Below are 26,861 nucleotides of genomic sequence, written 5' to 3'. Positions count from 1 at the left end.
CTTCCTCTTCACTTTGACTGTCACGATCTGTGACGTATTCCTTTCTCTATACCTTAGACTTATGGATGCTTTGATAAATGGACACTTGTGGAAGGGCATGCCCTTTCGACGGGACACTTCCTATGAGGCACAACCCTTCACAAGAGACATTCTATTGAAGAGACACTACCATTGTAATGTACCCTCTCATCAAGGGTCACACCCTTCACAAGGGTTACACACCTCTTCATGCACATACACTTTGGAGTACACACCTTTTCATGACGAGCTGGAAAAACTCTTAGATGCTAGATTCATCTATGAGATAGAGCACACTAATTGGGTTTCACCCATCGTCATTGTGCCTAAACGCAACAAGAAGCTTAGAATATGCGTAAACTTAAAGAATGTGAATGTCGCCACAATTAGGGATCACTATCCCCTATCCTTAATAGAAACAGTGTTGCAAAAGATGGCAAGTTCCGAAATATATAGCTTCTTGGATGGGGATCTTTGAAGAAAAAACGTGATCAAACTTGTCTTTTTCAATGGTCCCTCTTGTAATCCAGGATGCTGAAATTGATGGATTTTTTTCCAATACTAATTATATGCTTCCAAACAACTCCAAATCTATTTCTAACCATCTTCTGTAAAAAAACTCAATAGTAAGAGTTATCTTTTAAAACAAAAAAATCTTTCTTCCTCTTTAAATCATGTATTAAAAGAAAACAACAAAATTACCAAAACAAACGACAAATTAAATGCTTCTTTTTCATTGTCTTGCATTGTTCACGATCTGTGACGTATTCCTTTCTCTATACCTTAGACTTATGGATGGTTTGACGAATGAATACTTGTGGAAGGGTATGCCCTTTCGACGGGACACTTCCTATGAGGCACAACCCTTCACAAGAGACATTCTATTGAAGAGACACTACCATTGTAATGTACCCTCTCATCAAGGGTCACACCCTTCACAAGGGGTATACACCTCTTCATGCACATACACTTTGGAGTACACACCTTTTCATGTGTGACTCTTCACTCTCTATATAAGAGAGGCCCAACTGTATGGATGACACACTACAGACACTCAAGCAATACAAATATTCCTTGTTCTTTGCTATTTCAATCTCCTTTCTGTTCCTTAGCACATTTCTAAATATAGTAACTCTAGGATTTCTTACACTGACATGGCGACTTTGTCTGAGATGGCAGAGAACAAGACTAGAATTCCAGTTCTGCCCACGTTCCTTGTTGACTGTCAGTTAGGATGGGCTCAATTACGGCATCTGGCAGGTGATGGTGGAGTCTGTGTTACAGTCATATGATCTGGCAGATTTCATATTGATAGGTGTTGCTTGACCCGATTCTCTTCCGTCCAATCTTGGCATTTTGGAGTAGCAGGAGGTTGACCCCCTTGTCTCAGCCTGGGACCGTGTCAATGCAAGGGTAAGATTGTTCATCTTTCTTAATTGTACTCCTTAGGTGATTAATCATGCAAGCACATGACAGTGGCCAAGAGTATATGGAGCATTTGGTGTAACCGAACCTCTCCCATGAAGAGGGTATCCCTGGAAGTCCAATTCTGGTTGTTGGATCCTAAGAAGTCTTCATCTATGCGGGACACATCAACAAGTTACAAGAACTTCAGCAGGAGATTCTCTAGGTAGGGAAGCAGATATCATATGAGGACATGGCCATAACTTTACTGTCCCAGTTATCCTCTTAGTATGGGGCCTTCTATTCGTCCTTGATCACAAGCTCTCCCACCTCACCCCCCGCGCACACCCCTCCCCCCTGCGCGCAACCCCCCCTGCACCACTTCCCCCCTTGCGAACCCCCCCCCCCCGGGTGTCGCCGTCGGGAAGCCCCCCCACAGCACAAAAAAAAAAAAAAACCTAACCTAATGCTAACCCTAGGGTTAAGTTAATCTTATTTACGTTAGTATTAACTACAGTTAGGTTAGGTTAGGTTAGTTAGGTTAGGATACCTAGGTTAGGTTAGTATTAACCTACGGTTAGTTTTAACTGCAATTAGGTTAAGTTAGTTAAACTAGGCTAGGTTCGGTTATTTTTCACCTAGGTTAGTATTAAACTACGTTAGGTTAGTTTTAACCTTAGCTCAGTTAGTTTAACTGTTAGTTAGTTACCTTAACTAGGTTGGTCTCGATGGTGCTTGACCAGTAGGAGCACCTTATAGATCGTACCTACTATGAGAGTCGGCCTCAGGATTTGGTAGCTGAGCAGAAAGGCAGAAAGCAGTTGATAGCTGAGGAACGAGAAGCACTCAAGGCATCCTGTACATGTAACCGATGTGGCCAAAAAGGTCATAACTGGGGGCAGTGTCCCCAAAAGAACGGAAGGGCCCAGTAACCAGTTGGCCAATAGTGTTACTACCATGACGATGTATACTCTAGTCTTCTAGTGGCACGAGGCAGGATGTGTTGCCAGTTGGTTTTTTGGATCTAGATGGAGGATTGCTTGCTTGTTTGTGGCAGCGGACTTGCGAATCAGGTGCAAGGGGAAGGGAGTCATTGTTCGAGGCTGGCTTTTAGGTAGGACCTCGAGCCATGAGGAGTTTTTCCTGCCGACTTAGGTGGTAGTATGTATTTTGTTTGGACGTTATGACCTGGCAGATCCAGAGGGGGTTTCCTAGTGTTCTGCTATAGCTATTGTCTGATGCTGCTGGAGATCTGGATGGGTTAGTAGATTGCCAGTGCGGAAATCTAGACATAGTTGATTGATCCTTGTGAGCTGTTATATGCCCGTTGTCATTGGAGCACTTAAGCTCATTGATTTGGCGACCATGTACCAGTTTGGACTTGAGAGGGGCCTATCTAGCTCTGAGATACAGGTGCCCATGCAGGAAAGCAGACCTTGCATCGGTGGTACTATCAGTTGGATTATTGTTCCAGTACCTTCTGTTGGAGTGATGTACTAGTACCAGCAGTTGGATTGTTGTACCAGATGACCCACTACCAGACCAGAGAAGTGTACCTAGCACCTGTGGCCTGGGAGCAACAATTCACGATTGTGTTGAGGTGGTTTGCGCCAAGACGGGGCTTCTTGAATAGTACCTGTGGCGGTCTTCAGCGATGGAGTGTCACACGATGCATTCCTCCAGTTATTTCAGTGGCACACTTAGCTCCCTGGCATCTGTGTTCCATCTAGGAGCTGAGAGGGGGTGTTGGAGGTCAACATCTCTTGATGTCACCTAGAGAGAGAGTGCCTTGGTTGTGGGTGTGCCCGCCTAGTGTGATGCTAGGGTAGGATGAGCGAGGGCTTGTGTTGTGGGTGTGTGCATGGTCCTCGTGGGCCCCTTGTTGGTCAACATGCTCTCTCATGGCAGCCCTTGTTTAGGCACATCTTGCTGCGCACTGGGGCGGCCTAGAGGATGGGCGGGTGGGGCTGTTTTGGCTGGCCCTAGCAGCCCCCTATATGTTGAGGAAGGCATGCTAGTTGGCCCATGGGAGGGCAGCAGGGGTTGGCCCTAGAGGAGGGCCAGTCGGCCCATGTGACACAGGGGACCAGCCCCTTGGAGGGTTGCTGCCAGCCCCTTATGTAGGGCAGAGGTGGGTTGGACCACCCTCTTTGCTGGTTGGCTATCTAGGGCAGGTGGTCAGCCATATGCCTCCCTGCGGGTCGCTTCTTTAGGGAGGGGCTGGGGGCTATTTATAGGCCCCCCCTCAGCCCTCATTCCTCACTAGCTGGAGCAGTGCTTCCAGCCCCGTAGTGCATCAGCTGGAGCAATCCTTCCCGCCTCGGTTGTGCATTTTTGGAGCAAGTTGTGGAGCATTCCACACCAGTGTCCAGCTCCTTGTGGAGGTTGTTGAGTGGTTGTGTTCGACGTTTTTGCCCAGGTGTAGCGGGGCTTTGCAGTTCTCTTGTTTCCTTTTCTCCCTCTCAGTGTGGTGTGTGTGTTAGGCGCTCTCTCTCTTTCTCTCTCTCTCTCTCTCTCTCTCTGTCTGTCTCTTTTGTTCATTTCTGCTGCCTTGTCACACTAGGGTGGTTTGCGGGGTCTCAACGGGAGGACGAAGACACCTCTCCCATAGATGGTAACCTCCAGGATGTTGTTTCCTCAAGTGCGTGGCTCCCCTGACTACAATCACGCACCTGGCTCCTTGTGGGCGTGAGTCCAACTATCTTGCCCAACACTGCTTTGTCCTATAGTGAGTTGATTGCTTTTGCTTCACTTGTTGCTTGTCTTCTGGAAAGTGTTGGAAAGGTCACCTCCCTATCTGTAAGCCCCCAAATGAGGAGATCATGGCGGAGGGAGACCTAGGGCAACACGTGACCAGAAAAGAGACACATGGGCAGGATAAAAAGTGCCATATGGGCGTGGATCTGATCCGGGACAGTAGCGCCATTGTATGGCCCTGTACGGAGAGAGACACGTGGCGGGAAGCGGCGGGAGAAGGCCAGCCAGGTGGTGCAATCTTTGGCACAGGCTATAGACCTGGAAGAGGTGCTGCAGGACAAGGAAAATGGCAGGGGTGGTGGCCATGGCAGGCCAGCCACACTGGCCTTGGATTGACCCAATGGAAGAGCCCAATATGCGCTGCCCTTTGGGGCCAGGCAGCAGCCCAGCCCCATACATGGGGGTGAGTGGAGGAGCTGGCACACACTACAAAGGGGGCTGGGCCCCCACTTAAATGCAGAGGGCACACAGCCCCAGAAGAGCTGCCCACAGCCCAACAGCCCAACAAATAGGGCTTGGTGGGGGGCAGGATTTATGCAGACTGAGTCGGCCAGGAGGCCTGCTGCAGTCAGCTATTTTGGCCAGGCCTTGGGGCCTATAAAAGGAGAGGCTAGGAGCCTCATAACATATCCAGCAGGTCAGCCATCAGAGGAGCAGATAGGAGCAGCTTACCCTCACGCGGGCTCAAGTTCTAGAGATATCCGGCAGATAGTAGAAGTACGTGGTGTTAAGATCAAAGGACCACGCTCTGGTGGGACTTTGGATCTCTCTCTCTTTGTATTGTGTTCATAGCTTTGGACGGAATATAGATTCTTTTGGTAGCTTCTATATCCAAAAAGCATTTATAAGATCAAATAATTGTTTTACATATATATGTAAGCATCCGTTCATTCAAAAGTGCACTATTAACTTTCCCAAAAACCAAAGGAGGCAACCATGGAGAGCCTTTGCTATGGTTTAGGGGGTGCAATAAGGTGCTGCAATTGTGCACATACATATGAGGGCATGCTCAAATGACTTCTTCTAATTTGGTTAGAAAGGCAAACTTTTTGGAATAATGTACTCCACTTATGGAGCTACTGCATGGTGGTCTTAAAACTTTGGTATTTGGTGAATATGCAGCTTAATTCACCCATAAATGGATGCACTAGAAAAAACTCAAATGATACGTGTGCAATGCTCTTTGAATAAATCCAACATTATTTGTCATTTTGCATTGGTTTCTTGTCAAATCACTACCTTGCAATGAGTCCCATTAGCATGCGCAAAGGTGATGTTTAGGGGAACGACTCGGTGGTGATGTGTAGAACCAAAGGCGAAAAAAGATGGTCGCCATTTTCTTCCTAAAATTTGATGTGTCACACTTTTGTGGGTGCTTGCCTTGATCTAAGACCAAACCTCTAGCAACAAGACTTAGCATGCAACAACTAAGCAAAAGAGTGAGTGACAAAGAGTGTGTGTTCTACATGACTTATCACCTAAATACCCTAAATTCTCCTATCTGACTTGTTGGTTTCGTGAACTAACCTCATAAACTCCTTCACAAATCTTCTATCACCGAAGGCATGGATTGGACCATTTGCTATCTTCTCGCTACATAGCCTGGCTACTTGGATGTGCAGCGCTAGGCTCTTATTGATCCAACACTCGTGCCTTGTCATCGGTACTCGGTTGATTTCTATCATGATATTAGAGCCCAAGTAGGAGGCTCACAAGTGTGGCTCCTGGGGGGCCTTGCTGAAGGACGACCCTGATTTAGAAGCTCTTGGGAATCGATTTCCACGACTGGAGAACAGTGCCCTTGCGAGAAGGAGGGTGACTCGGGTTCAGTCAGGTGCGTAAAGAGTTCTGGTCTACAGAAGGTTGAGTTTGCTGTGTGGTTTAGCAACAGAGATGTCGATTTTAGAAGCCTCTTCAGCCCCTCTCTCCCTTCCTCCTCCCCCAGTTGGTTTCTTTCTTTCACCATCCCTAACTTTGGAGAGTATGAGAAACTGGATGGGACAAATTACCCTATCTGGAAGGTAAAGATCCAGAGTTATTTAGTGGACAACGGGAGCAAAGGCGAAGCCGGAGGATGTGGTGGACAACAATGGTAGGATACTCATACTAGTAGATGGAGAGGAGCTCGAAGCTTGGGAAGATAGATATGCCCACACCCTGGCATTGTTGATCATAGGGACTACGACGGACTTTGAGCTTCCTCACATCCAGATGATTGACACGTCAGTAGAGACGTGGGCCATTCTGAAGGATTTCAGAATCTGTACGAGACAGATAACACATCCCGAAGCTTACTTCTTTAGCATCAGCTCTACAACTTGGATATGGATGAAGGAGATTCGGTACATGACCACTAGACGAAGGTCAAGGTGGTGAGGGATCAACTAGCATCGGTTGGTTAGAAGGTGAACTCGTGCTAGTTGGCCTTGATGGCAGTGAGGAGGCTATGTTTGAGTTTCAAAAGCTGCGTTACGACTATGACAGCAGGATAGAGGACCAAACCTCTAACTTTTGAGAAGTTGGGTTCATTACTGCTCCAAGAAGAAGCTAGGGAGAAGCTCTACAATAACGACAACGATGACAAGCCGTTGCTGGCAAAGGAAAGGGCAAGCCTAACAGTGGCAAGCCCAAGAAGGATGACTTTGGAGATGACGAGGACACTTCCAAGAAGAGGAAGCAGAAGTGCTTCTATTGTGCCATGCCATGCCATTTTTGCGAAGGATTGTAGAAAGAAGAAGGTGGTTTAGAAAAACAAGGAGTCCGACTTAGATTCAAATGGTGACACAAAAGCCAAAGCTAATGTGAGAATTATTCTTGGTGACATCTCCATGTGTTACTGAGGTAAGATATGCCGACCTAGAAACCATAGTGATGATGTCCGACATTGAGATGTGGGCCGACGGGGAGTTAAAGACCTTTGTGAAGGTGAAGGACAACGTGGAGTGCTTGGAATCTTCTAGATGTGTGGCTGTTGATACTGACGTGAGGGTGGAGTCCATGGAGTGACCGAGGGTTTCATGTTCAGATGGTTGCTACAATTCAGAAGGGGACAGTACAGGATTGCACAGGTTATTGGTATGTGCCTCGCTGAGGTGCATGGTTTGCTTTCAGAGCAAGCATACATACAGTACGATGATCTGGTATGTACTTGATGTTCTTAATTTAAGCTTTTATAGCATGCTGTGGAGAGAATTTGCTCTTCATATGTATCGGATAATGCGAGACTGGAAGGAATGGGCCTTCTTTGAAGGTAGAAGGGGAGGTGTGGGTGCTTCTTCAAATCTTGGACACAGATTGCTGGAAGGTAATGGACAAGGTGTACTGAAGCCAGAAGAGTGCCTGCTTGAGAGCTCAGTGAGTTTGTGGTCCAAGTTATCTGAAAATATTCTTAGGATTTCATTTCTCGGGACGGGTTGAAACAGACACTGAAAGCATGGTGCCTAGAAGACTTCAGGTTGCTCACTCATTATGAGGGGGACAACTGGAATATCGTGGTGTCGGGATTGCTCGAGTTCGAAAGTGGGATGTGACTGAAGGTGGTGGTGCCATCTGGTGCTACTATGTTTGGACTTGTGTACCAGGATGGTTTGCTTATGCAGGACCGGACCTGGAGGAGTAGGAGCCACTGGTTGAAAAGCCAGGAACTGGAATCGACACCGACTTATGCCAGAGGGTTTCATCATGGGAGGTACTGGGGCAACGCCATCAACGTATTGGCATTGGGCCAAGATGTGCCGGTGAGAGGGGGTGTTGGAAAGCTCACCTCCCCATCTGTAAGCCCCCAAACGAGGAGAGCATGGGGGAGGGAGACTTAGGGCAACACGTGCCCTGAAAAGAGACACATGGGCAGGTTAAAGACTGCCATATGGGCGTGGATCAGATCCGGGACAGTAGGCGCCATTGTATGGAGAGAGACACATGGCGGGAAGCGGGAAGCGGCTGGAGAAGGCCAGCCAGGTGGTGCGATCTTTGGCGCAGGCTATGGACCTGGAAGAGGTGCTGCAGGACAAGGAAAAAGGCAGGGTTGGTGGCCATGGCAGGCCAACCATACTGGCTTTAGATTGACCCAATGGAAGGGCCCAATATGGGCTGCCCTTTGGGGCCAGGCAGCAGCCAAAACGGCCTGCCCTTAGCCCTGATATAGGGCAGGAGGAGACTGCAGAAAGTCGGCCACATAGGCAAGCCCACAGCAACATACATGGGGGTGAGTGGAGGATATGGCACACACTACAAGGGGGGCTGGGCCCCCAGAGGGCCCACAGCCCCAGAAGAGCTGCCCACAGCAAATAGGGCTTGGTGGGGGGTAGGATTTATGCAGACTGGTCGGCCAGGAGGCCTGCTGTAGTCGGCTATTTTGGCCAGTCCTTGGGGCCTGTAAAAGGAGAGGCTAGGAGCCTCATAACATATCCCGCAGGTCAGCGATTAGAGGAGCAGATAGGAGCAGCTTACCCTCATCCTTTGGCCTACAACCAGGAGGTAAAGGAGTGCTGGAGGTGGTGCTGCAGACTTAGCTCACAAGGCTGAACCCTAGGCTGCCTATCAGGGTAGCAGGGCGCTGAGATCTGGACAGAGAGTCTACACATGCTCGAGGTGGAGCACGCGCGCTCAGGTGCTAGAGATATCCGGCAGATAGTAGAAGTGCCGGTGGTAAGATCAAAGGACCACGCTCTGGTGGTGCTTTGGATCTGTCTCTCTTTGTACTGTTTCCATAGCTTTGGACGGAAATACATTTTCTTTTGGTAGCTTCTATATCTGGCTGGATCATTGTCTATAGTTGAGTTTGCACATCTATTTGAAGAATTATGCTCTAGGAGAATATATCCTTTCTCATCTTGTTATGATCTGAAATCTTGTTTAAAAAAACACTTACTGTGTTCTATTTCACAAGTACGAGATTATATTATTAAAAAGATGTTGATTGGGTTCTACAATAAAGGTAACATCAGAAGGATTTTCAAGTCTATGATGGTTTAAAATTTACATATAGCCAATGACTAGATGAACATCACTATCTTGGCACTCATTAGAGATCAGTGCATATTTGAGTAAGAAATTTTTAGATAGATGTTGTTGAGTTCAAAGGCAAATGGAAATGTCTATGGGACATGCAAAATGTAATGTTTGCAATTTGATTTATGTTATCGATGCATGTAGATGGGTGCAAAGTGTTTTGAATGAGTTCTAATACACATTTCTACTTTGTTGTTTAGCCACAATTCTCTCAGGTGACAGAGATAAATCTTGAGTTTGCTCAAGGACTAGAAGATCACCATTTGAAATGCTTAGAAGGCAAGGTACTGAGGTGGGAGTTTAGCTACATGTATCATCTCAAAGTGCAAAAGAAGAAATGTGGTGGCAAATCATGTATGTTATTGCATTCTTGGTTATTAAGGAATCTATTGTGCTTTGTGTATGTCTATAAAAGTAATTTGCTGGTAGCAACCATAACACTGCCACGGACTAGGGAATTCTGTTGCATAGATTCTTGCCTTTCCTGGTAATGCTTGACCTCTCGAAACGTTTGCTCGAGTTCCTAGGAATAATCTGGATGCCTTCAAGAAGTCTTTTGTTAGCTAGTATCTCATGTCTCAAATTTCGATTATCTTTCATGTCTCAATTTCAAACTCTTGTTTTGAATAGTTTGTCTTTCGAGTGTTAGCCTTGTCATGGAGAATTCTTTGCTGCAAATTTGAACAATTGAAAAATATTCAGCTTTCATGCCTTCAATCTACAAAGTACTAGAATCAAGATAATTTTGTGCTTGTATTTTCTGGTGTTGATGTTATAATTAGGCACTTTTCTTAGGTTTGAACTATTGTTTGATGTTGTTTCCATGTGTTTATATAGGTGTTCTATTTGTTTTCTTGTGTATGCATTGGTTTGCCTTTTGTCTCCTTGTGTTAGCATTGTTTTTTTTTTTTGTTTTCATAAATAAATACCTTAACATCTCTCTCTCCTTCTCCCCCCTGCCTCCCCTGCCTCTCATTCTATTTCTTCTTTTCTTCTTTTTGCTGTCATAGCTTTTGTTATTTGCATTGGGATTTTATAGCTTACTAAGAATTGGTTTATGCTTGAGGCTTCAGAGACTTGCAAAACCTAGATGGCTGCTTATGCTTGGGTATGGATGATAACATAAGTGTAGCCTTGCTTTCTAAGTTTAAAAAAAATATTTTTTAATCTTAGACTCTTAGTTTGTTTCATGTGTCTTACAAACCTTGTTCGTCCCTTGTCTCTTTTTCTCTCTCCTTTGTTTTGTTGCTCATTTTCCAAAAAAATTAAATTTGTAATTTGGATATAGTCTAGTCTTATGAAGGCGCATGCTGGCGCACACGTGTGTATAGGTAGCATGTTATGCCTGATGGTGTATGATTGGATCCTTGTGAGTCGTAAAGGCAACTTTCCAGGCTGCACATGCTGGCTCATGTTGATGGTGCCAAAGTTTTCACGTAAAGCTAGACTTCTCAATAATATGTCTTTCTGTTATGTTGATGGACATGCAAATCTGTTTTTTGAGGCTATAATTGGTCTAGTTAGAAGAAACATATATAGAGACAGGTTTAACTTTTTAGCTAGGTCAAACATGAATAATCTTCATGATTTTGGGTATTAAATGGTCTAACTTTAAGGCTTTATTAGTTAGCATTCATTATACAAATAATAACATAAGAATTCTTAATAAACTAAGATTCCTTAGAAACAAGCATCTTAAGACTTCCATTCCTGTTAGTCCTATTCCTACCACGCAAGTAAGTTATGTTGTCTATAACATACATAGTAGTAGTATGCTTTATGTAGGATAAACCTATGGAATGGCTTTTATTAGTTGTCAAGAACATGTTAGGGAAGCTAGAAAAGTTCATAGGAAGAATTCCTTGGTTGAGAATTCAAAACTCTTATATGCTACAATGGCAAAATCTGGTTTCGGATCTTTTCATTGCTTTCCTATTTAGCATATAGAGGGCCATTTTAATAATGCCAAGGATATTCACAAGGTTGCTCGACCTTGTGAATTGTTTTGGATGAAAACTTAAACACTTTCTTCACTAGAGGTTTTAATTTAGAAGGAACTCATAACAAGCCTTTTAATACTCCTCTTTACCGACGTAGGCTTATATGTACAGTTGTATGGCAAACTCTGAAAAGTATAACTCTCCTGGCAGTGGATGCTCTGGAGGATCCCTGCATGCTCGCCCAAATGGCCATCAGGTTGTGTACTGTGTCAGTCCAAATACTGGCCATAGTCTGGGAAGGGTGAACCTGGATACCCTCCATCGCCTCTGTACACCTTGCTCTCCAAATATGCCAAGTTGCAATGCTAGCCAAAATCTCCCAAGACGTGTCTACTAAGGCATGAGCAGCTCTGAAAGGAGTGAGGGGAACATCTTGGAGGAAACAAGACTCCACTGAATGTCGCCGTACAATGAAAGCTGGATTTGGATCATGTCCCTTGAAAAACACCTGTGGGCTAGTAAGAGATAACCAAGCCACTGAACCCCAGGTCATATAGAAAGGTGCTATATGAAAGATGTTGAAAATCGTAGCAACACCTTTCCAAATCATCCTCGCCTGTCTGCACTCCCAAAGGCAATGTTGCACTGACTCAACTGCCATGTGACAACGAGGACAAGTAGGGTCAGCCCCGAACCTGGATCTCCACAGGTTCACTGCAATCCCTCCATGAATAGTGATCTTTCTATTCCTGAGGGATTTCCAGAGCCTACGCTAAAAGTTCTTCTGCACAGATGCGGAAATCTGAAAACTATCCCAATGTGGCGCTTTGGAGGGCCTCCAACCTTACTGCTGAGCTGAAATATCCGGGCATTTCTAACTGTATAGCGAATGAAGGCAAAGCTCTTCTCTCGGTGCCCCTCATCAATCCATTCCCATCCCCCTGGGTCCCACTGCAAGAACCTAATAGGGGAACCACCATACAGCCAGAGTGTGCAAGATCCCAGCGCAATGACAATAGGATCAGGGTCAAGATACCACTGTGAATCCCTGCCTCACTCCACGAATCGTGCAATCCTGATAGGCTGAAATGCAACCTCCAAAAGAATATCATCAGAAGATATGATAAGTCTGCCTCTCAACTGAACATCAAAGACAAGGGTATCCTCATGTGCATCTTGCAATGCAATGACGTGTAACGGAATGCCCGTCCCTGAGAACGCTCCCCACCAAGTGGACTCTGTAAGCGGCATGTCATCTGTGTCAATCCACTTTGGCGGAATGGCTATGACACAACCCCGTAGGATCTAACCCTATCACTGACCTAGAATCTCGTCCTCAATCCAACCAGAATCATAGCGTAGGCGCCTCGATCCTCCCGACCACCCCCGAGCACGTGGGCTATAGCTCGACTCATCCATAGGCCCGTATCTAACCCAGGCGTCCCATACCACCTGAGCCCGTCCAGAGGACCTTCGATACACCACCTATGATCCACCATGTAGATGGCCAGAGTCCCAACCTAGGTCTAAGTTCCATCCATTAGTTGAGGAGCGCTCAACTGATCTACACAATAGCACTAGCCCTCCCTCTATATAGAAGGAAACCCGCTATAGATAGCACAATGCTATGAATAGCTCCCTCCATATAAAGCGAGCACTATATATGAATCAATCTCTATATATAGCGATCTCGGCTAAAAATAGCCATCCAGCCCTATGCTATCGTGTAACCCAGGTTAACCTGCTATCCAACCCTAGGTACACCATGCAACATGACATGCTCCCTTTCCTCTAAGAACTCACTCTTGAGTTCACTAGAAACCCCGAAAACTCTCTGTGAAGATGAGTCAATGCCAATAACTATACTTTGACTATCAATTTGAGTGTGCTATACGTTCCATGAGATTCAAATCAAAGAGAATCTAAGGCCAAAGCCACAATCTTTGATAACTAACCCAAGGAAAGTAAATCTCTCAATCTAAACAAGGTTTCGTATCGTCGAGTATTCTCCTCGAGAAATTCAGTAACGCCTGAATCCACAGAGTTAGTTCTGTTGACATATCCGTACACAAGCATGGTAAAATCTGTACCTGAAGGTAAATGATTCTATCAACCTTATCTATTGAGTATCCTTGAACTCAAAATCTTAGGTTGAGATGGAGGAATCATTGTTCGAACAACGCCATCAATTGAGCCACTCGACGGTCAATTTTTGGGTTGCAATTTCTATCAACCCTAATTCTTGAATTACATAGTATTCACTAAATCCCTCAACAGAATACCCTTGTAATTCAAATTTTTGGGTTGAAAAACATGACAGACGTTCCATTGCAGAACAATTCGGTGTCCGTTCATAACTCATGATGGAAGAATCTTCATGGAAGTATCAATGGGCAAAATCCTGACCAAAGATATGGTCCCCTTGATCTATCCTCGAAATGCCCCTACATGAGGATAATCAGTAAAAATGCAGTTGGCTATATCCAGTCAATGGTATTGTTCTAGACATGTATATAGTCAACCATCATAGGAATAGCATCCTATGTGATCAAAAGACTACGGAAATATACAATCCGAAATCTCTAAAAATAAGATCCACTATCGGGTTATCCTGTACAAACTTGTGCACTATCACAGGATCATCCAATTCTTAGGATCTCTTATCTAGGAACACCAGGTTCCAAACAAGGCATTGACAGACCATCATCAGAAGAGATGCGGTAACCCTCCTTGAGATTGAGTCTAGACTATGGAGCTCCAGGGTTGAATCCAAAAAATACATGGCTTCTCTTAGGGTAAAGAATCTTAGTCAGCCCTTGTAAAAAATCTAATCAGGTTGCCCCCAATTCAATTCAGCCTACTTGTACTTCACTCTAGAGGTCCTTGGGTATTATTTCACGCTGGGTTATACCACCACATCAGAGAATCTTAAGTGTAACATGCCTTAGTGTCCCATACCACCAAAGTATACTGCAAATAAAAAACTCGGTGGATAATATGAGTAAATCAGGTAGCCAATCCCACTTCAACTCAGATGATCCGAGATTGAGTCAAGGTGGCAAATCCGTTCTTAATCCTTTTCTTAATGTGATTATATCATCCCCTTGTGTTACAATACCCCAACCAATAGGTCAAAGAAGAAAACAAGCAGGTAGCATCCCTAACAACTCTTGAATCCTGACTATCCATGACCTCGGGCTAAAAGAGTGAGAATCAGAATGACCCTGCCTTTGGACATGATTCAAAGAAGGTATCCAACAAGACACATCATGGTCTAATTAATAAGAACCTTCATATGTCCAATGGTAACTCGAAGAAACGTCATAACTCACAATCACATCGAGATCAAAACTTCAAATAGAAACTAAACAGGAATCTACACACCAAGATTCAAGAAAGGGAAATCCATTTGCCTTTTTCAAATCTGGTCTAATTTGTAACAAATACTCGGGCACCATCAATGTACCATATATCTAAAAAACTTAAAGATATATGCAAGAAAAGTATAATTTGAAAAAAAAACATCAAATTATAGATGCCACTAGTTACAAATCAAACCCAAATTGACCAAAACCTGGTCAATTTAATAACAAGACAGTTTACAATTCATACAAAATTGGGGAACATCTTGAACCAATCGTGGTTCAAAAGATCCAGTCGAGCAAAAAATAATTAGGTGTCGGTCAAAACTGAGGATTTCAACTTCTTCATCGCTTCTCGATAACTCGAAAGTGGTATAAAGACTCTAAAACAAGCTGTCTACATTTAGAACAGCATGAGCCTCTTCAATGTATTTTTGGTATTGAGGGGTTTTATAGTAGTGAAGAGCTGCCCAGAGTTCATCCATCAAGGAAGCCATCTCTTGTAGCAGGTCATGAGGTCTACGAGGAATAACCTCCGATGTAGCCTCATCCTCCATCTCAATAAAACAATAATCCAACGTAGGTGTCTCATTACTTTGATGTCCTTCCATGGCTGGAAAATATCTCGCACGGGAGAGGGACTAGAAGAAAAACAGCTGTGTCCAAACACATGCTCTTCACACTAGCAAAAGAGAATCTGTTGCTGCGTGGAATCAGGGAAGAAGGCGGGTAGAGGACAGCAAGAAAGATGGCGGAATCTGATAGGCTGATCTCAGACGGAAAGAGGGTGGGAAATTCGCCTTCATGCGCTGAAGTGCTGAAGTGAGAAAGAAAGAAAGAAAGAAAGTTTATTAAAGTCTTCGGGAGACCGTGAAGGTCTATGAGACTAAAGATAACTGATACAATGAGCATAACGGTGGCGGTCTCAAAACGGGCCAGCCAACCGTTTCTACAACAAAAGAGGTTATGAAGGACGGTGTGTCTAGTCCTGATACTGTTGGGGTAAAGGCACATTGCCACCCTTTTATTAAAGATATGACACCTATGACTGTCTTAAGACAGTCATAGGGAGAAAGCCTAATCCTAATAGGGAAGGTGCAGTTCGAATTTTTTGTTTTGGGATTTGTACCCTGCGCAGGTACAGCAGGTACAGCAGGCATTTTTTTTTTTGGGGAAGAAGAAAAAGAGAGAGCACTCTGCTCCACATTTCCGGTTGTTCAGTTCTCACAACTGTGTGTTGAAGGTACAGCAAGTACCCTCGTGTCCCTCGTGCTTGAGGTGACTAGTACCACAGTGTGTGGTGGTTGCACAGTTATCTTGTTTCGGGAAGGTCAAATGCCTTGATTTTGCAGAGGGCTTTTATGCTTTTGCTGAGTGCAAATCTCAGCTTTTGGGTGACATTTTCAAAGGGATTTTGCCTGGAAGTTTATGCAGTGTATGCCTTGAGGCAGTGTGGAGCCAGGGTGCCCACATTGGTCTTGTTTCCGCAGTGTATTCAGTGACATTTCTGCAGGTCACATTCTGTGTACGACACCTTGAAAAATCTCAGTTGAGCCACGCTTGGCCAGGGCGCATCAAGTTTACTCGGTCCCTAACTGTCCATCGTTGACAGTGCTCAAAAGATTTCCTCTTCAGTGTATGTACGTTGGGATCTGTGTTGTTACTGTGTACACAGGGACGTTTATGCATCACATTGTCAGGTGAAAGTACCAGGAGAGCGCTGTATTTTGTATGCTACCTCAGTGTTGAGGTGTTTTTCACTTGGTACAGGTGTCAAATCAAGGGGCCTTTGCCCAGATTTTGCTTGTGAGCACTTGAGTTACTGTTTGAGACCTTCAGATGCCTTTTATCCCCTTGGCAGAAGGGTGATTGCTTGGGATTTGTCCCATTCTCTGTTGCAGGTTTGTGACAGGCTGAAGTGTTTGGAGCCTTTTTTCAGTGAACAAAACAGTGTATGACAAGTGGTTTATGCATATAAAATCAGTGCAATACCTCATCTGAGGTGGGAGAAGTGTCCAGGACAGCAGTGTTTTGTGCTTCGTCAGCTGATGATGCACTGATAAAGCACTTGTGGAACAGCTGCAGCATTCTGAAGTTACTGTTTTATGCCTATTTGAGCACGGTACAGTGTGTCAGAAGGTACAGTGACTGGAGGGAAATTTTCTGTTTTGCTGCAAATTTTTTTTTTACAGTAAAAACAGCACTATTGTGAGTGCTCCTGGCTCTTGATAGAGCAGGTTTTTCTGAGAAATCAGAATTTTATTTAGTCATTTTTTGACTTACAGGGAGTCAGGTACTTTCCTTTTCTGATATGGCATCAGGGGGAAGTGAATCTTCAATTCTGGACATAAAGAAATTGGAAGGGGCACACAATTATGCATTATGGGCAGAACAGTGTTTGAATGTATTTATGCTAAAGAAGATTTCTAAGCCCATAAGGGTGAAGGGTGTCAAGCCATCTGGGATGTCACATGATTAGTGGGAGGAGCTTGATTTGTCCGCTAGGGCTGCTATCATGCTTACTCTCAGTGATTCTCTTGTGTTCAATGTTCAGGCTGAAAAGACCTCTTATGGCCTATGGCAGAGGCTAGCAGAGTTGTATGCCCAAAAGAGTTCAGCCAGTAAGGTTTATTGGTTGAAAAAGCTTGTAGACCTTCGCATGAAGGAAGGTACAGCTATGACCTCACACCTGAGTGAGTTCAATGCCATCTTTACTGTATATTGCTGTAATTTTTATTCTTTTCTCCCCTTTAGGCACATTGGCCTTTAGGTGGGAGGTTGTTGGGGTAAAGGCACATTGCCACCCTTTTATTAAAGATATGACACTCATGACTGTCTTAAGACAGTCATAGGGAGAAAGCCTAATCCTAATAAAACCTATGAGTTTGTGGTGTGGCTCAACACTTCACACCCACACTTTTTGTGTCTCACCTCTCTCTCTCTCTGTCTCCTTCGTCCCACTCCCTCATTCTTTCCCTCTCAGATACAAAAAATATGTGTCTACCTCCAGATGATACAAAAAAGAAGGAAGGGGGGGGCACCAAAAAAGGGGCAGAGGGGGGAGATACAATATATATGTGCAGGTGGTGATCGTCAGAGACCAATCATAGAGGGGCCGTCAAATGGGAGGTCGGAAAAAACCTTGCGATGGATGATTGGCCTCTGACGTCACGCGGCCTAGTCGAGCTCGGTCGTCGGGGGCGGCGGGTGGCCCTGTGGATGAGGGCAACGGTAACCCCGGTGGGGTGGGCAGAGAGCAGAGACGAGATGTCATGGACCCGGATGTGTGAATCTGTTCGTTGGCGCAGTTGTCGTGGCTCTGGCTCTCGCTCACGTCTGCGTCGTCGGCTAGACTGAGGAGAGGTATCTTGTGACTGGAAGAAATCAGTGATGGGCTGCTGGGTGTCCTCACGCTATGTGTGCTGCGCGTGTCACCGTGCTCGGAGAGAGGTATCTCGGTGGCGAGTCATCTCATGTAAGAAAGCGGCTAGGCATCGCTGATCTGGGAACTGCAGCATGTGTGGGAGGGGGCCGAATCCGTCGCGGAAGAGGCAGTGGTACCGACCTCGAATGTCATAATAGATAGGACATCTGAAAGCAAAGTGCTCCTCCGACTCGATCTCCTGCAAGTCGCAAAGTGGGCAAAGCCGGCCCTCTTGTGGGATACCCTCTGTGCGTCCGCTCTCGATCCGTAATCGGTGTGACAAAACCCTAAACTGACCGAGGGAGATCCGGAGCGCATGTGGTAGATGAAGTTGTGTGTAACCTGGAGGTGTGATGAAGCCCTCCTGTGAGATCTGGAGGCAGTGTTGGCGGTAGAAGTCGAGCTTCACAGGAAGCTCGGGGTGAAGAAACCATGTCCGCCAGGTGTGGAGCTGGAGCAGATCCGCTCGAATGAGCTGGTTGACCTCCGGGTCAGTGGGGGAGAGGGGAGATGGTGGAGCGTCGAGGCTGTACTGAAAAGGAGGCAACCGGTCTAAGTCGAGGCCCAGTCGGGTGAGCCAACTGGAAAGACGACTATACCAGCATCACTGGTCCCCATCAACGGATAAGGCCATAGAGGAGGATAGGGCTAGCCAAGGTAGGCGGAGGCGACCGTCGGAGGAGGAGCTGAAATCCCTGACTCTGTGTAGATAAGTGATAGCCTGGAAAGCCGCATCGAGCTGTAGGGGTGAGGCGCCGAACTCTGATCTGGTGTGGTACTGATGGTTTGTTGCGGATCATCCGAGCAAACATCAGTATCTGTAGGCGCTCGACTCGAGCCCACTCTGTGTCTGAAAGGTCGGCTCCCCACCACGGGCTACCGTACATGCCTGTTGGGCGGACGAAAGAATAAAAAAGGAGAGACTTGGTCCGCGGGTCTTGGAAGTGGGAGTGGTAGCACTGTCGCTCCAGCCTGGCAAGAGCGGTGTAGCCCGAGAGAGAGAGAGAGAGAGAGAGAGAGAGAGAGAGAGAGAGAGAGAGAGGAATCCTGGGTATATAAATAGCCAAGAAGGGCCACCAAAAGCTAGGCGAATTTAGGATGGGTGCTTGATTTAGAGCAAGTGCTTTCCTTGCTAGAGAGAAACAAAAAAGCAACCTGCTTGTTTGACCAAAAAACAGTCTCACTTTAATAGATCTGGTTCCGCTTTTCTCCAGCCAGCCAAAAATAGCCAAACATCCTAAAATCAGGCCATACACTCCTTCCCAAAGCCAAGCGCTTGCCCCAATCATATCGCCCCTATCTCTGATGCCTGAATTTCCTACACAAGCCGTTCTTTGGCTTATGAACGCCCTCTCTTTCCTCCTACTTCTCAACTGCAGCAAATCTAGGTCTCTAGGGTAGGAATCTCATCCTTGAGAACCTAGAGCGAATTCTTTCCCTAACCAGCCCACTCTCGCGCGTCCCCACACAGCCAATCACATCAACAACCCAAGCGTGGGAAGTTATAGGTCAGAAACGATCCATCGTCATATCTTTTGCTGAAAGCATCAAGTCTTCTCATCGCCTACCCTTCTCAGGGAATCACGATTTCCAAACACGTAGTGACCGAGAGAGCACACAGCCTATGGACTTCTATTTCTTCCACAAATCTCTCAATGATGAGTAAGCCAACAATTCAGCCCATACATGAGCGGAAATTCAGATTTGCAAGAGCAATCTTAAAAAGCATACCCGGAAGACATCTTTTCTACATACCTCGCATTGAATTCAATCGTGATAGGACGGCTCTGATACCAAATGACACGACCCCATAGGATCTGACCCTATCACTGACCTAGAATCTCGTCCTCAATCCAACCAGAATCATAGCGCAGGCGCCTCGATCCTCTCGACCACCCCCGAGCACGTGGGCTATAGCTCGACTCATCCATAGGCCCGTATCTAACCCAGGCGTCCCATACCACCTGTGCCCGTCCAGAGGACCTTCGATACACCACCTATGATCCGCCATGTAGATGGCCAGAGTCCCAACCTAGGTCTAAGCCCCATCCATCAGTTGAGCGCTCAACTGATCTACACAATAGCACTAGCCCTCCCTCTATATAGAAGGAAACCTGCTATAGATAGCACAATGCTATGAATAGCTCCCTCCTTATAAAGCGAGCACTAAATATGAATCAATCTCTATATATAGCGATCTCGGCTAAAAAAAGACATCCAGCCCTATGCTATCCTGTAACCCACGTTAACCTGCTATCCAACCCTAGGTACACCATGCACATGACAGGCTGCCTGTATCTGCTGTATCCTGAGTGCACTCCCTCCGAGGTGGCCAACTGCTAAAAGGCTCTGATCCTCTGGAAGTCTCATAAAGGCTTGCCAAGCGCCTACAGTAGAGGCAGGTCCCCTCTCCCATCTAGATCACTGCATATAATGTGACACTCCAAGTGGCCTGCCATGATGATCCAAAATCGAGTCATTCCACATGACTGGCTGCCTATGAATCTCTTCACGAGAAGTGGGTGGAACTCTGCGAAGTGTGTTTCTGAAGCAGCCCCAAGCTTTCAGAATAGCAACCATGAGAGGGGAAGGGGGGGATTTGAGATGGGCTGAAGTATAGATCCATCTAATCTCCCCCATGAGAAGGGGTGCAAGATTGAATGCTGCGTAAGAAAAAATCCTTCCAGGGCTCCTGTCCAGGCATCAATCCACGTACTATAAACTTGCAGAGCAAGGCCATACACTGCAAGCTCGGGTCAATAACATTGAGACCCTCTTCTCCTGTGGGGAGAATGAGGGTCTCCTCGGATATATGTTTCGTGTGCAAAGAGAGAGGCTGATTTGCTCAAAAGGCAAGGGCCATATTGACGTGCCATATTTGTCCAGTGGCATCCTTGATATTGTATGATGCATGTCGATATGGCCCTTGCCTCTAGAAGGGACCCCTCAAGGGCCATATCGTCAATTGTATTTTCTAAAAGTTTAATTGTATTTTTCTAGATGTATCTCCTCAAGCCACCCTGGCTACAACATCCGAGGTGCCATCTAAACCACTCCATAGGAAGTTCTTGATAGGTCTCATGAGTTGAGCGATACAACCTCTAGATCTGCACCAACATGAGCAAACAAACCAAGCAGTGGCCAACAATACCTGGTTCACAACCACAACTCTGGATGCAAGGTCAAGTCTGGCTGAACTCTAAAAGATGAGTTTCCTCCTGATACTCTCCAGCATGGGAGCGAAAGCATGGGAGCGAACTGCTGTGTCGAAGAGATGCCCAACCCAACCTGGCATCCCAGATATCTGACGGAGACTCCCCTTTGAATCCAAGTGAACCCTATGTCAATCCCTCAGATTGGAGTGTCCTCATCACTGATCCAAAAGCCATTGGATTTGTTCCAATTAAGGTGCGTGTCCAATGCTGTCCTGAATGAATTCAGTGTCTGTGGAGTGGCATCCAAAAGTACAGCTATGACATCTGCCAACTCACTGTCTAAGAGCTCATCCTCTTGCCTCAGAGGAAGCCTGAGCCCTACGATTTCAGCAATGTAAAACTTTTCAATATGGAGAGATAGGTAAAAGGCTTTCAGAGCAATCAAAATCATCTATCCTTAGAGATGTAACTTAAGAGATATTTTCATGAAAGGCATGAAAATTTGATTGTACTCTTCAAAAGAGTCTTGCCTTTTAAAAGCTATCGATAATGGAATCTCAAAGTTTGCTTTTCAAATAGAAGAAAGTTTAGGAGTTCAAAATATGATATCGGTATGGAAAAGGGAAGATTTTGAAGATGGTTGCTTAGAAACTAGAAGAAGTCTCTTTAGTTAATTGCTCAAAGCAAAGTAATTATCTTTCTAAAATAGACGAAACTCTTTTTCAAAATTCCACATGAAATTTGTGATGACTTATATGGACGATGTTCCAATAACCTTGTTTTTATTTGCAAAAAGTTTTACCTAGAATGTCTTTTTGAGAGAAGTAAACTTGTCTACCAAAACTTACGCCCCTGCCTTAGTTTCTCAAAAGGATTTGATCTCAAAACAACAGAGTTTGGTGAGCCTTTGCAATCCAAGTATCCCTTTTCTTTGTGCTGCTTGGAAGTCTCACAAAATTGCAAAAAGGCTAAGATTGAGCTGCTTGTAAGAGTACTTTGACGGATAACTCTAAATGGATAAGCTAATGCTTCAAAGCCATGTCCCTACCCTCCATGAACTTTGGAGGGACTTATTAAAGAAGGCACATGTCCCTTCACAATCAAGCTGGACTTTAAATGACTCCGTAGGAGTGATTCCCATTGTAAATTTTTTTCATTCCTCTCGAAGCATACAAGAAAAAGAGTCTCCTATTCTCCTTTAAATCTACAATTTTACTACGCTTATACAAAGATCGACCTAGAAGATTTGAAGTTTAGAATTAAAAAGCTAATGATTGACGTTTTTAAGCTAGGATTTGACAAATATAGATGCGAAGCGCTAAAAGTTGAGAAAACAGCTTTATGTTGTGACTTTTTGCTCTAAATAATAAACATCATGACATTGATTCTAAAAAGAAAATATACACAAAAGTCGTAAGTGATGAAGACATCTGTTGTTGGATAGATTTTCTTTGCATCACAAAAGGTGAATTTTTTACTTCAACAAATTATAGGAATCCCTATGGGCACTAACTGTGCTGTCTTTTTAGCAAACACTTATGAATTTGACTTTATGCAACTCTTATTTCTATTAATAGCTACCCTATCATTATTTCATAGATGATTTATTTGTACCAGAAGACTTTATGTACAAAGACGCTAGTGCTTTTGGAGAGAGAGATCTATTTTGTTTTTTGATTTGCTTGTTTATTTTTCTTAGTCACATTCCTTTCTTCTTTATATCTTGTTATCTTTCTCTTTCCCTTTTGTTTATTTAACATATTTCAGTAAGTACTGGGTTTGCCCAAGAGACTCCTATTGGAATTATCGCCATAATTCATGGTAGTTACCAATGTGTAGTCAATAAGTGAGTCAGGGGCACTTTTTCCTCATTAGAGGTTTTTCCCCCTAACCATAGTTAGGATCCCTAGCTACGGTTAGTGGATAGGTTTAGGTTTTGTCACTTGGACAAAACCTTCACCTCTTGTACGACTTTGCTCTTCCTGCAAAAGCAAAGTGATGTTTTCCAATCTCTTCTATTCAGTACGTTTGCTGTTTGCTCTCCATCTCCCCATTTGGTATAAGAGCAGCTAAGCTCCTGCTTCCCTCTCAGCCCACATTCTCCCGTCAGCCAGCTAGGCATAGTGCCATTCGTACTGTCAGCTCACACATGCGACACCCGTACAACCCAGATTTGTCACTCATACGGATTTTCGTACACCTCCTGCCATCGTCCGTACATTTGCTACCGTCCATACTGTCAGCGTCGTCCGTTATGTCAGCACCGTACAATGTACACTGCTCCGTACCTGCGCTGTAAACGTTGCAAGTCTGTACATCTAGACAGATTTTCGTACCTGTCTGTTGTAAGTCTCTACATTGGTACGGATTTTTGTACCAGTCTGCAGGCTGTCCATTCAGCTCCCGTATCACATCTCAGCTGCCCGTACATCAGTCCTATCCATACATTTGGGGACTTTGGGTGTGCTCACAGGTACACACTTGCACTCAAGGTGCATTTTCAGCTTGCAGTTGGGATTTCGGGTGTGCTCATTTGCACGCATTTGCAGAATTGGGGCTTTTGTAGGCAAAGTGCAATTTTAGCAACATCTGGGGTTTTTAGTCAATTTGCCCTTTTCTAGTTGCAATTTCCCTCAAGAAACTGGGGCTTTTGTGATTGAGCTGCAATTTCATAGTGTACGAGGCGTTTGGACACTTTGCAGGCATTTTTGGACTCAGATTGAGTCACATTGTAGACTTTGCAGTGTTTTTTGGCAAATTTTGGGCATTTGCAGGTTACTTGGGTGCATTTTGAGCCTCTGATAGGCTGAGACAGCAAGCTGTCCTTTGGTTTTGGACACCCATTCTCCTGTATTTGGGGATTTTGGATTTTTTGCAGGTGTGTCACAGGCACATTTGGCAGAGATTCAATTCAGTTTATGCTTTTGGGATGTTGCATTTTGAGCCATTGTTGGCTGTCTTTTGAACAGTGGGCAGTTTGCATCCATATCCCGGAAGGGATTTGTGTTCTGCACCTTAATTCCCAGGAAGGAAATTTTTAGTTGGTATTTTGCTGAAATTTCTTTGGCAGTTATGGCTCAGAACAATCCCAATGAGGTGTTTGGAGTCCTCACACAGGAGGATAAGTTGGATGGTACCAACTACTCCTTGTGGAGTTTTATGGTTTGCAATATCTTAGTTGGCAAACACTTATGGGATTATGTCAATGGGGGTAGCACCTGCCATTCCTCCTCAACAAGGTGGAGGAAGGGGTAGAGGACAAGCTCAAGGTGCAGGACAAGTGCTAGGTGCAGCAACTGCTGCAGGGGTGGCTCCCACAGGAATAGAAAAGGTGAGATTCACGTGATGCACTAGCACTTTCAGCTATCTCCCTTTCTGTCAAAAGGTTTATCATTCCGGACATTCGGTCATGCAAGTCCTCAAAGGCAGCTTGGGATATTTTGGAGAGTATGTTTTCAGCCCGCAATGATGCCAGGGTCTCTTTCCTGAAGAGAGAGTTAACTCATACTCATATGGATGAGGGTGACTCTATGTCTGAGCACCTCACTAAACTTTAGGATTTGAGAGAGCAATTGTTGAATATTGATGAGATCATTCCAGATTCAGAGATGGTCACTATCACTTTGAATTCTCTTCCTAAGTCTTATCTTGGTTTTCACACCTCATTGAACTTGTCTTTGAGGGGGGGTGGCAAACATCTCACCTTTTATGAGTTGATAGGACTTTTGTTGCAAGAAGAACAAACCAGGAAGGATATGGCTTCACGAGCTGGTGAGCATGCCATGATTTCGAAATTCAAGCCCAAAGGGAAGGGGCAGCATAAGCATGCAAATTAGTCTTCACATCATCATAAAGCTGATTCTGGACAGTCTTTTCACAAGGCTAAGAATGATACAGGGAAGTCCAAGAGAAAGGGTGTTTGTCATTATTGCAAAAAGCGGGGTTACTACATGGGGGAATGCAAGAAAAGAATTGCCAAGGAAAAGAAAAATTATTCAGGTATGGTTGTCACAGATTCAGATCCTCATGCATATGATGGTGGTGATGCTTCAGCCAACCTAGTGGAAGAAGAGTATGTCTTTTTGACTTGCAGTCATGATTTTCAGGTAGTTGCTCTAGATATTATAGCCACATTTGAGGATGACTCTTATGCTTCTCTGACTTGCAGTTATGATCCTTCTAAGGATTCATGTGCTTTCAATGTCAATGAGACATTGAATAATTGGTACTTTGATAGTGGTGCCACCAAACACACTTCTAGGAAGTGTTTGTTTGATTCTCTGCATCCATCACCTGCTGGAAAAAAAGGTATCTTGTGTGAGTACTAAGGGAGAGAGAGTAGAGTGTGTGAGCAAGAGAGCAAGAGAGTAGGAGAGTGAGAGCTGAAAGCAATAGTTGCAATAGAAGAGTGTGATACAACTGAAGAGTGGGATAGGTTTTGTCGAAGTGGCAAAACCTTATCCTTCACTAACCGTAGTTAGTGAAATAACTGTGGTTAGGGGGAAAAACCTCTAAAATGAGGGAAAAGTGCCCTTAATCTACTTATTACATTACATTGGTCACTGCTAAATTATAACAATAATTCTAACACCCCCCTGCAGTGCCAATGTCATGTACAAGGAAATGATCAATCACCAAAAGGAGATAAGTTCAGGGCACTGCGAAATGCCTCAGACTTTTCACGTGGAAGTGCTTTGGCGAAAATGTCTGCAGCATTGTCATGTGTTGACACATAGATCATACTGATCTCTCCTGCATGCAACTTCTCTTTGACGTAGTGATAGTGAACCTCAATGTGCTTCGTGCGAGCACGAAACACGGGATTCTTGCCACTGCAATAGCACTCTGACTATCAGTGAGAATTGGAGAAGGACCCTCCAATGAAAGATGAAGATCAGCAAATAAACGACGCAGCCAAACACATTCAACTGTCGCTGTGAAAGCTGCCCTGTACTCAGCTTCACATGAGGAGGTAGCCACTGTAGACTGTTTCTTGCTCAACCAAGATATACAATTTTTGATGGTTGTCATTCTGGATGTAGGAGCAACAGTGTCCTCATAGTCGATGCCCTTTTTCTGAGCATATCCTTTTGCAACCAGCCTTGCCTTGTACCGATCAATGGACCCATCTGGCTTTCTTTTGACTTTGAAAACCCACCGCGTACCTATGGCATGTTTACCTGGTGGCAAATCCACAACTTTCCATGTCTGATTTTTCTGAATGGACTGCAATTCATCGTGCATGGCATTCATCCAATGCACATTATCCTGTGCTTCTTCAAATGTCTCAGGCTCCTCCTCATCAAGAAGAGTACCTGCATAAGCTGATTCAACTGAAAGAGCTCCCCCCCCATTCCTTACTGCACTACGAGTTCTGCCAGGTAATGGAGCATCAATTTTACTCTCCCTGAGAGTTTGTAACAGCCAATTTAGAACTGTTTTTGCTGCATGTATATCTGCAATTTCTTGCTGAACAACCTCTTCCACTGCTTGTGGAGGTGGTAAGACATCCTGTGGCTGAATCGGAGCATGTGGAGGTATCTGTAAATTGTGATTTGCATTAGATATATCAGCAGGGGAACCCAAGGCAATGGGTAGTAATCGCTCAAAGACATCATCGGAAGAAGTAGGCATATCAAATTCAGCTTGAGTGTGAGCTGAATTTTCTGAAAATATAACATCTCTATTGACAATAATCTTGCGTGTGACAGGATTGTAGAGACGGTAGCCCTTGCTCTCTGCACTGTACCCAACAAAAATGCATTTGATTGCCTTATCAGACAACTTATGT

General features: G+C 44.8%; 1 protein-coding gene across 2 annotated transcripts in view; it reads left to right on the top strand.

The window, feature by feature from the left end:
• The window catches only part of LOC147900231 (RNI-like superfamily protein), a 132,282-nt gene that overhangs the window by 9,136 nt on the left and 96,285 nt on the right, over positions 1-26,861 (top strand). For both annotated transcript variants that reach the window (XM_087377282.1, XM_087377284.1), the window contains exon 3: positions 9,390-9,473. In XM_087377282.1, the coding sequence (XP_087233408.1) occupies positions 9,390-9,473 (84 nt within the window). The remainder of the gene's footprint in view (positions 1-9,389; positions 9,474-26,861) is intronic.

The sequence above is a fragment of the Dipteris shenzhenensis genome, chromosome 7, assembly GCF_047967505.1.
Source record: "Dipteris shenzhenensis isolate YYH24624 ecotype China chromosome 7, Dip_SZ_1.0, whole genome shotgun sequence".
In the NCBI taxonomy this organism is placed as follows: Eukaryota; Viridiplantae; Streptophyta; class Polypodiopsida; order Gleicheniales; family Dipteridaceae; genus Dipteris; species Dipteris shenzhenensis.
The sequence above is the reverse complement of the archived record's forward strand: the minus strand, read 5'-3'. Positions and strand labels throughout refer to the sequence as shown.